At 44.8% G+C, this 10070-nt stretch overlaps 1 protein-coding gene across 1 annotated transcript in view; it reads left to right on the top strand.

Annotated features, from left to right (window-relative positions):
• Nucleotides 1-9591, top strand: part of LOC122807743 (ADP-ribosylation factor-like protein 9) — a 422334-nt gene extending 412743 nt beyond the window's left edge. The window contains exon 4 of the mRNA XM_044078731.1: nucleotides 9171-9591. Coding sequence (XP_043934666.1) covers nucleotides 9171-9350 — 180 coding nt within the window. The 3' untranslated portion in view covers nucleotides 9351-9591. The remainder of the gene's footprint in view (nucleotides 1-9170) is intronic.
• Nucleotides 9592-10070: the final 479 nt, after the last annotated feature.

Here is a 10070-nt window from a genome sequence, read left to right as displayed (position 1 = left end):
GCTTAACCTGACATTGTTTCTGGATCGTCTGTGCAAAGGGACTTTGTGCCCATCGGGGCTATCTGGTTAACACATGGGTCTTGTGTGTGTTTTTTGTATGTGTGTGTCTGTGTCTGTGTGTGTGTGTAAAGTGAGCCAGCCTGTGTCATCAGTTCAGTCTTTTCTTGCTGCAGGAGCCTTGCATCAAGTGAAATTTCCCATACAAGTGTGTCGGTTGGTCCACACCAGAGAGAAGTTGCCATTGGGAACTCTTTTTTTTTTTTCTATTTCACTTAACCTCAAGAAATTAAACCTGGCTCCATCCAAACAGTCTTACTGTGAGCTCTTTTGGACTCTACCCTCCAGAGGTCCTTTCTTCCCCCCAGACAGGGTCCCCTATATACCCATTTACTTCCTACAGATACAGGAAAATCAAAGCATCACAGCCAGGGAACTCCTCAACGCACTAGTGTTTTTAGAATCCTGTATTCTCATGGTACCCTACCCAATCTCCACATGAGGAAGCTGCAGTGGTGCCTGAAGAGCGTTTTGGTGCCAGAGATCTGTCACTGGACGTCCAAATACCCTTGATACCTTGCATCAAGTGAAATTTCCCATACCCAAATCATGGCCTACCTTTCAAATTCTTGCCTCAGGGCCAAATCCTCGTCACAGATGCCTTCGAAACCGCATCGGGGGGTGGCATTCCCAGTACCTCCAAACTCAAGGATTATGGTCCGCTCAACACAGAAGGAGGCACATAAATTTGAAAGAACTGATGGCAGTACAAAACAGTTTACTGGCTTTCAAGGTCAAACAGGACCCAGTGGTCCTAGTAATACAGATGGACAATACCACAGTCATGTGCTACATAAGTAGGCAGGGAGGCACGCATTCCTACCGCCTGTGCTGTTTAGACATGCAAATATGGGAGACAGCACAATCCCTAGGCCTGCACCTCATGGCACAATACCGGTTTGGTGAAAAGAATACTCTGGCAGACCACCTCAGCAGGACTCTGACAGACCCCACAAGTGGCATCTCCATCAGGAAGTTTTCCACACTGTAACACAGCAATGGGGATGTCCCAGGTGGACATGATTGCCAGCAAGGACAATGCTTACCTAGAGAAGTTCTGCACCAGGACAAGCCAAACATCTGCATGGAGAACAGATGCCTTCTCCCTTCTTTAGACACACCTCTTCATTTATGCCTTCCGACTATTACCTCTGTTGCCTCTAGTGCTTCTGAGGATCAGGGAGGAGAGCCCAAGGCCATCCTGACAGCACAGGAGTGGGCCACGCAGCACTGGATATCCTTCAGTTCTCATGTTGCAGTATTCAAAACCTCTGGGTTAGCCTCCGCTTAGCGACCTGAATGTCCAGCCAGTATACAAAAGCTTTAGTCACTGCGAGGTATGTGGGACTTCTGAAGTTGGCCGTAGGGTGCATGGGCCATAAAACTGACATTTGCACATACCTTCCTCTGAAATTCTCTGCCACCAGTCAAATGTCAGCGCATCCTGCCGTTTCTGCCATCAGATCCTGCAAGTTTATGATAAGTACCCTACTGGATCTTTATTCTTCTTTTGGTCACTGCATACCTGCCCAGGTTCATGTCATCCAGGAAAGTATAAGTGAGGATTTCAGATCCCCCATATGGACGCCCATGCCCTGTGCTTATTCTGCCTAGGGCCCAACCACGACCATAAATCCTGAGCGATTTGTCAGGCCTTCGTCTTCACACTCTTAATACCTATTTAGAAAACCAATGACTCAAACATCTTGCTCTTGCATTGGAAGGGTCAGACCATCGAGCCGCGAAAAAAGAATGCCAAAGTTACCAGGCATGAGCCTACTGCTGCACCTCCTCCACCCGACTTTTCCCTGTGACCAACATACGTAATTGGCCAACACTGGTATTGCGGGTACCGTAACTGAGACTGTAGCACCAAGGGCTGAAAGCACATCTGTAGATGTTACACAGACATCGGGCGCCAATGAAGAGTAGGAACCTCTTCTCGTTGCTGACGTCCAGACTGGTCCTTCTGCCATTAGGGAACCACCTGAAGCTAGGCCCTCCTTAGCCCCTATGCCCTCTAGGCCTGTTTCTTCTTTAAAAAGGAAACAAAAATCATAGCATGTATCTCCGCCATCTGAAAGCTTGCCTGATTGGCAAGCTTTCTCTCAAGATTTATTCAATGCCTTCGTGGCCCTTAGGCTTTCAATGGCTGTTTCTCCTCTGGCTTTCCCTCCTGTTATCAGCCCTAGGCTTCAGACCGCAGATCTTCTTCCTATATAAGCTGAAGATTTTTCAGATTCCTCTTCAGTGGATTCCCTTTCTTATGCTTCCCAAATACCATCTCCTCTAGGGTATTCCTCCCCAGAGGAGGACTTTGCTGTGGTAGATTCCCCTGGAGAGGACTATACCTTTGGAGAAACCATCTCTCGGATGAGAGTTTTTCAAATGGAACTTTACTTAAATGACTGAAGTCCAAAAGAGGTACTATTAACTCTTACAAATGGATATTCTTTCACTTTCTGCCATCCTACCAGCCTTCTTAGATGCCTTCAGTGCAACTTCTAAAATTCCTGAATCACTACCCCCTGATTCTAGTTGGCCTGACAGATTTTATAAGTTCTCAGAAGGGGCTAAATTTCTGATAAAAAGCCCTGTTGCAGACCCTGGAACTGTTTTGGTCTCCACAGACAAACTCTCCAGACCATTACCCTCCACCTCTGTCCTTCCAGCTGATAAGGACAGTAAAGCTATGGAGCAGATTGGTAAAAAGTTATATACCTCTGCTACCTTGGCCTTTAGGGGCATCGGCTACCAGACTCTCATGTCTAAGTATTCCTTAGTCCTTTGGACTCTGGTTTCAAAACTCTTGGCTGATCTCCCAGATTCGCCCACTAAATCTCAAATCTCTAACCTGATCTCCCTGTCCTCAGAAGTAACAAGATACTCAATTAGATGCAGTTATGATACTGCAGAGTCCTCGGCCAGATCTGCAGCTTCTGCCTCAGCACTCAGAAGGTACCTTTGGCTGAGGCTCCAACCCCTACCCAATGATAACAGAGCTAAACCCCTGTATGCCCCCCTGAACAATACTGCCCTTTTTGGGGCCAAAGTGGCAGAGCTTTTCAAAGCCCTTCAACAGTAGGGGACAGAATTGCAGGATTTGAAGCATTTGTTTGTGTCACCAATTCCTAAATTCCACAGAAATTATCCCACTAAGGCACAATTCATTAGAAAACATTCTTCTCCTACTCCTACTAGGAGCAAGAAGAGCTCCAGGAAGTAGTAGCCACCATACAAGCCTGCTCAGACTACAACCCAGAAACCTCCCTTTCAGGACAAGGCAGGTAGTCTGTGACTACCTACCTTTTCCTCCACCCCCTCCAGATACCATACCCCTTTCCCAGAGTCTCTTTCAACATCTTCCCATCTGGAAAGCCATTACCTCAGACAAGCGGGTCTCATCAATCACAGAATAGGGTTACTTCATGACCTGGTTCTTCCCCCCTCATTATGAGGCATCTCACAACCACCAAAGGACCAGCTGCCCCTATTCCAGTCAGTTTTGGACAGCCTCCTCTCCCATGGGATTATCCAACCATCCCTCTGTCAGAAAAGGGGAGGAGCTTTTACTCCAGACTTTTCTTGGTCCCAAGAAAAGACGGCCCATGGAGACCCATCCTTGATCTCTCCCACCTCAGCCTATTTCTTCAAGTACCCACTTTCCGCCTGCTTACGCTCCAGACTCTGTTCCCACTGTTAATGCCTCAGGCATTTCTAGCCACCTTGGACATCAAAGATGCATATCTGCATATCCCCATAAAACCTAAATACAGGAAATATTTATGGTTCTCTGTGGGTTCTTCACATTTTCAATGCTCTTTTGTACCCTTTGGACCATCTTCTGCTCCAAGGGTATTCACCAAGTGTCTTGCTCTAGTGGTAGCCTGTTGCAAGGTCCAAGGGATACCACTGAAGCCAGACACTTGATGAGTACCCTTGGAGCAGTAGATGGTAGCCTATTGCATGGTATTCAGCAAGTGTCTGGCTCCAGTGGTAGCCTGTTGCAGGGTCCAAGGGATAAACATTTTCCCATATCTAGATGACCTCCTGATCCAGGCAGATTGCTACAGTTCCCTACAGAACCATGTCCAGACAGTTATTTGTGTTCTGCATTCCCTGGGTTTCACCATCACTTTTCCCACATCCAACCTAAATCCCTCCCAGGACCAAGTTTTCTTGGGCTGCAGAGTCAGGACAGATGTTATAAGGGCATTCTTCCCACCCCAAAAGGTGGAAAGGCTAAAGGAATACCTACTGTCTGTCCTCCATGCTTCTGCAATGACAGCAAGAGAATATTTCAGACTCCAGGGGCATATGACCTCTACAATTCCCATGTTGCCACTCACAAAACTCCACATTATGAAACTTCAGTGGTACCTGAGGTCCTCATGGACCCCACAGTCCCACTCCTTGGACCATTCCATTCCTCCATTCCCTTTCTACCAGGCCTAAGGAAGGAGATCCTTTGGGGGATGGACCAAATCTCTCTCAACCCAAAACTTCCCTTGCAGCCCCTCACTCCAGTCCAGAAAATGTACACAGATGCTTCAGACCTGAGTTGGGGGCTTCTTCAGGACGCTTGAAGGTGCAAGGCACATGGACAGGCCCTTTCAAGGAAGAGCACATCGACATCAGAGAAATGAGGGCCTTCATCTTTGCTGTGAAGGCCTTCCAAAACAATCTGAAGCAAGGGCCCCTGAAGTTGTTCACATACAACAGTACAGTTCTTTGGTTTGTGAATAAACAGGGGTACAAGATCTTACTTGCTATGCAGATATGCACTCCAGGCCTGGGAATTGGCGGTCCAGCATGGAGTCACTCTGCAAGTGTTCTATATTCCCTCAGCTCAGAATGCTCTGGGAGACACCTTGAACAGGTCCACGTCACAGTCCCATGAGTGGATGCTACACAGGGTTGTGTTTATGGACATAGTCCATAGGTGGGGTTTGCCACAAATAGATCTGTTTGCCTCCCCTCTGAACAGACAACTTCCTCAGTTTTGTACCAGGGCACCCAGCCCCCTAGCAAAGGTGCCAGATGCCTTCTCTAGCTCATGGAAGGGGAAGTTTCTCTATGCATTCTCCCCAACTGCCTTCCCAGTCTTACAAAAAGTTCTAATAAAAATTCAGCAGGACAAACCAAAAATCTTGTTGGTGACTCACTTTTGGCCACGACAGCATTGGTTCCCTCTCGTTCTGCATTTAGCCAGGAGCAGTCATCACGTTACCTCACAGAGTGGACCTACTCACACTGGACAAGGGATCCCTAATCCACCCCACTTAGAATCTCTGAGACTAACCATGTGGGTGATAGGGTTTTGATCCCTTTCAGACACCTTTACACTGAGGACGTGCTTAATGTTCTGCAGGAGGCCAGGAAACCCAATACTAGGAGATCATATCTGTCCAAATGGAAAACAGTTGTCTATTTGGTGTCTTAAAACACAGCTAGACCTGTTTCAAGGAGAGGTCCCGTTTGTGCTGTCCTATCTGTGTAAATTGTTGCAGGCAGGGTTGGCATATTCCTCTGTTAAGACCCACCTTGCTGCTATTTCTGCTTGTCTGCCTCTTGACCTTCCACTTGCTTGCAGGCTTCAAGTGAAGTTATTCCTGAAGGGAGTATTACATCTCATGCCCTCCAGGAGGCCAGTTCCGCCACCCTGGGACTTGAATTATGTGTTAGAGAAACCCATTGTTGCTCCATTTGAGCCCTTGACTACAGCTTCTCTAAAATACTGCAGTTGGAAAACTGTGCTTTTGGTGTCCTTGACATTGGCCTGGAGAGTGTCAGAGCTCCAGGCCCTTATGGTCACCCCACCCTTTTTATATTCCATAAGGATATAGCAATTAACCCTACAGACTCACTCGTCTTTCATACCTAAGGTGGTCAGTGAGTTGTTCCTGAACCAATGTATCCACCTCCCCTTTTTTCCACGACCCTAGAATGATAGTGAGAGAGTCCTGCATTCCTTTGATGTTCAGACATCTTAGATTCTTCCTAGACAAGACCAAATCCCTTAGGAGATTAGAGCATCTGTTTGTATCATTTCACCCCAGGGCTCTGGAAAAAGTGGTGACAAAGCAGACTATTTCTGCCTGGATTTCCAAGGTCATCTTCTTTTGTTACACCTGCCATGCAAACACCTGGACTGTAACATTAAAGCCCATTCCACTAGAGCCATGGCCTCATCTGGAGCCTTCTTCAAGGGTCTGGACACTGCTGGTGTTCTACAAGCAGCTACATGGACATCTGTCTATACCTTCACCAAACACTACAAACTGGACCCTTTTTCCAGATCTAGAACAGGTTTTGCTAGGGCAGTCCTGCATGGATTCTTGGAAAACTGCTCCAAACCACCCACCTCCTTTTCCCTTTGAGCTATGGCATTCACCCAAAGGTTATTGAATACTACAACATGAGAATAGAAGGACATAGAATAGTTGTGTAACCTCTTACCATAACCATAGATGTCCATCTCTTCCATATTGCAGTATTCTATCCCACCCTCCTACCCCCCGCCAAAAGAAAAAAAAAAAGAAAAAAACCTTTGCTGGATGATGCAAGACTTGGGCAGCTATCCTGGGACTAGGGTGTGACTAGGGCATTCACTTCTGAGGAAGGTACATGCAGATGTCACTTTTATGGCCCCCACACCCTACGGCCAACGTCAGACATCCCACATACTTCTTATGACTAAAGCTTTTGTATGCTGGCTGGATGTTCGGGTCGCTAGGTGGAGGCTAACCCAAAGGTTATGAATACTGCAACATGGAAGAGAAGGACATCTATGGTTATGGTAAGATTTTACACAACTGTTCTTTCCCTCTCCTCCTCGAGCTCATCAGTCACAAGCCTTTGATGTTACCACAGGGGGTGGACTTTCTCACCCAGAGCAAGGGGAGGATTGTACACCCCAAACTTCAGACTCTCAGCATGGTTTATTCCACAGTGCCCTACTGCACCTCCAGCTTGAGTCAGCAGGTGCAGACCACTTTAAGAATTTAGAAGGCCTAGCACCAGAAAATCTTAATCAAATGGAGAAGATTCTCGGTTTGGTGCCAGAAGCACTGTCTTCAGCAAAATTCCATTAACCTTCCTAACATTCTGGAGTACCTGACCAACCTTGTGAAGAAAGATCTCTCTTATTCCTCCATCAAGATACGTGCCTCAGCCATCTCTCATTTCGAGCCTGCAGCCTCTACCACCTATCACTTCAGCCAGGAGGATCTCAAGAGTTGCATGCCCTAATGGCAGTGAAACCTTTCATTATCTTCCATAAAGACAGGGTCTCCCTCCGAACTAATCCTTCACGGTTACTAATGTGTCTCTGAATCAGGCCGTTCCTCTAACTACATTCTTTCCCACCCCCTCAAACAGAGGGGAAAGATTACTACACTCTCTGAATGTACATAGGATGCTACGCTTCTTCCTGGGCAGGACTAAATCCATTGAGGAAAACAGACCAGCTGTTCATTACTTTTGCCCCAGGCTCGGAAGGAAAACCAGCTTTTAAACAGACTATTTCCAAGTGGATTTCTCACTGCATTTCTTTCTGTTACAGCCATCATGCCAAAAAGCCCTGATTTGATTAGGTCACACTCTACTAGGGCTACAGCTACTTCTACAGTGGGGTTCCCACTAAGGACATCTTGGAGGCAGCCACTTGGTCTTCTCTGCATACCTTCACGAAGCCCTACCATTTGGTATCCTTTTCCAGGTCTAGAGCAGGTTTTACATCTGCAGTCCTGAAGGGATTCCTCTCTTTAATCTCCTTCAACCCTCTCTAAAGCTTTGGAACTCTTCCAAACAGTCAAGACTGAAACACAAAGAACATAGTACAGTTGTGTACACTTACCGTAAATGTAGATGTTTGAGTGTATTCACTGTTGCAGTCTTCTTTCCTTTCCAGCTACCCCCTCGGCCTAATATGTAGGCTACTAGAATCAACCAAGGACATTACACCTCCCAACCCTGGGTCCCACTATACCTTGGCGCACCTTAGGTACAGGTGGGTTCTCCTTGGATGCAAATTAACTTAGTATTTCTTGGGTACACTTGGAGGCTTCTAAGTGGGTCAAGAAAATGCTGAAGTGATGATGCAGGCTGGCTGCCTTTATACCTGAGCTTACTGACGTCGGTAAGGGTGTCCACCAGCCTGAGAGGCGAAAACCGTTTTCTTTTCTGGTAGTTGGGCCGGCCAAGGGCTTTCACTGCAGGAAATCCCAACAGTCAGGATTGCAACAGTGAATACACACAAACATCTACATTTACGGTAAGTGTACACAACTGTACTATGTATATCATATGTTGGGGATATGAGATTATAGCCCATTTCAGCCCCTTGACTGTTTTAACAAATTTTGTGGAACAATGCAATGCATTCTTCATTACCATTATATAATGAATCGGATTCTGCATTAGTTTTGAGCTTCTTTGTGTATTACTAAAAGCTGTTTGCCAGCTTTAGTCATATTTGGTTGTATGCTTTTTTTGTCTTCTCTGTTGTGTTTTTTCTTCCCCTTCCTTCTAACATTGCTACAGCTTAGACCAGCCTGAAACAAGCTCCCTGTTCAATGTCTCCCACTTAATTTGATCATATAGGTGCTAATTAGATTCCCTGAGTCCATTAAAGGGTTCACACTTGGTTGTGGGTTATGTTACACAGGATTGCTGTAGGCAGTACATTCATTTGATCTTGAGACTGTGTCTTTATTCTTTGAGAGGAAGTGGTCATTGGCCTTCTCAGTTCTTAAATGCCTGTTGATCACAAGGTGGGTCTGGTAAGTTCTGTGCGGGGCAGTCTTCAATATACATAACCTGTGAGTGCATTGGCCTTTCCCACTTTAAGTCATTGAATAGTGCTCATTCTTTGTAATTTCTGAAAAAAATATTTAAAAATAGAAATATTTTGTTTCTATGTAAAATGTGTTTAAATGTGTTCTTAAAATTCAATAAGGTTGCTCACAGTAGAGCCACAGTATATAGTTTGTATTTGATGAAAAGCAGGAATCAGAATAATAAAATGTCTTGAAAATGTACTGTTTATGTATTATGCCAACTGACATTTTTTTCTACAGAAGTTGACTGAGCTGTTCTGTCTTACCTTGCAGGACATTGCTGGAGCAGTTGGAGTGGCTGACCTTCTTGATGTCCTTAACTTGCCTGAAGTAGGCAGAGAGAGAAAACTTTATATTGTTGGGACTGGTATAGCAGATGATGGGATAGAAATTGGAAGCAGCTTGGAGGATATACGAGAAATGGTTACTCAGCTGGTGTTTGAAACTAACTGAATCATTTTTGTGTTGGTAAATTAAATACAACATTGACTGGGCAGCTGTGATAAAGCAAGGCATTCCCTTTCAGAGTGTTTTGATTTTTGCTGGCTTTAAGAGCAAAGCTTGAGTCCATTATGAGTCAGAAACCATAAGAAAGGAAATTAAATGGATTTATCTCTCTTGTTGTGAACACTGCTGATTTATAATATATTGTGGAGATCCACACTATTTAGAAAAAAAAAAGTATTTGAAAGCATACCTTGTAAGTACAGTTTTCTCGTTCGTTTTTGTGTGACTACTACCACTACCAGTAGTTGAGATGATTAATCACGATTAAAAAAAACAACTTCCTTCAGAACATACTAAACAACTTTCAGTATACTGAACAAGAACATTTTTATTGGGGCCACTGTGCCAGGAACACATTTTTATAATTTTTTTAAACAGCTTCCTCCAGTTTTACTGGGTACTTTGATTGGGGATTTTTTTTTTGTGTGTATGTTACTCATTTTTTGTTTCTTTGGCATAGTACCTAGAATTGTAGTGTCAAACGATAGTACTTGTGTTTTCAGTCAGAAACACCTTTTCTCATTCATTTGTAAAATCACAGTTTGAATGCTGGTGATGCTTTACATGGTATTCTTAAATGGAAGAAAAGTGTATATATATATATATATATATATATATATATATATATATATATATATATATATATATACACACACACACACACAC

Source organism: Protopterus annectens, chromosome 7.part1 (genome assembly GCF_019279795.1).
Source record: "Protopterus annectens isolate FY-2018-M chromosome 7.part1, PAN1.0, whole genome shotgun sequence".
NCBI classification, from domain to species: Eukaryota; Metazoa; Chordata; order Ceratodontiformes; family Protopteridae; genus Protopterus; species Protopterus annectens.
Note: the sequence above shows the minus strand (reverse complement) of the source record. Positions and strands in the feature narration are given on the sequence as shown.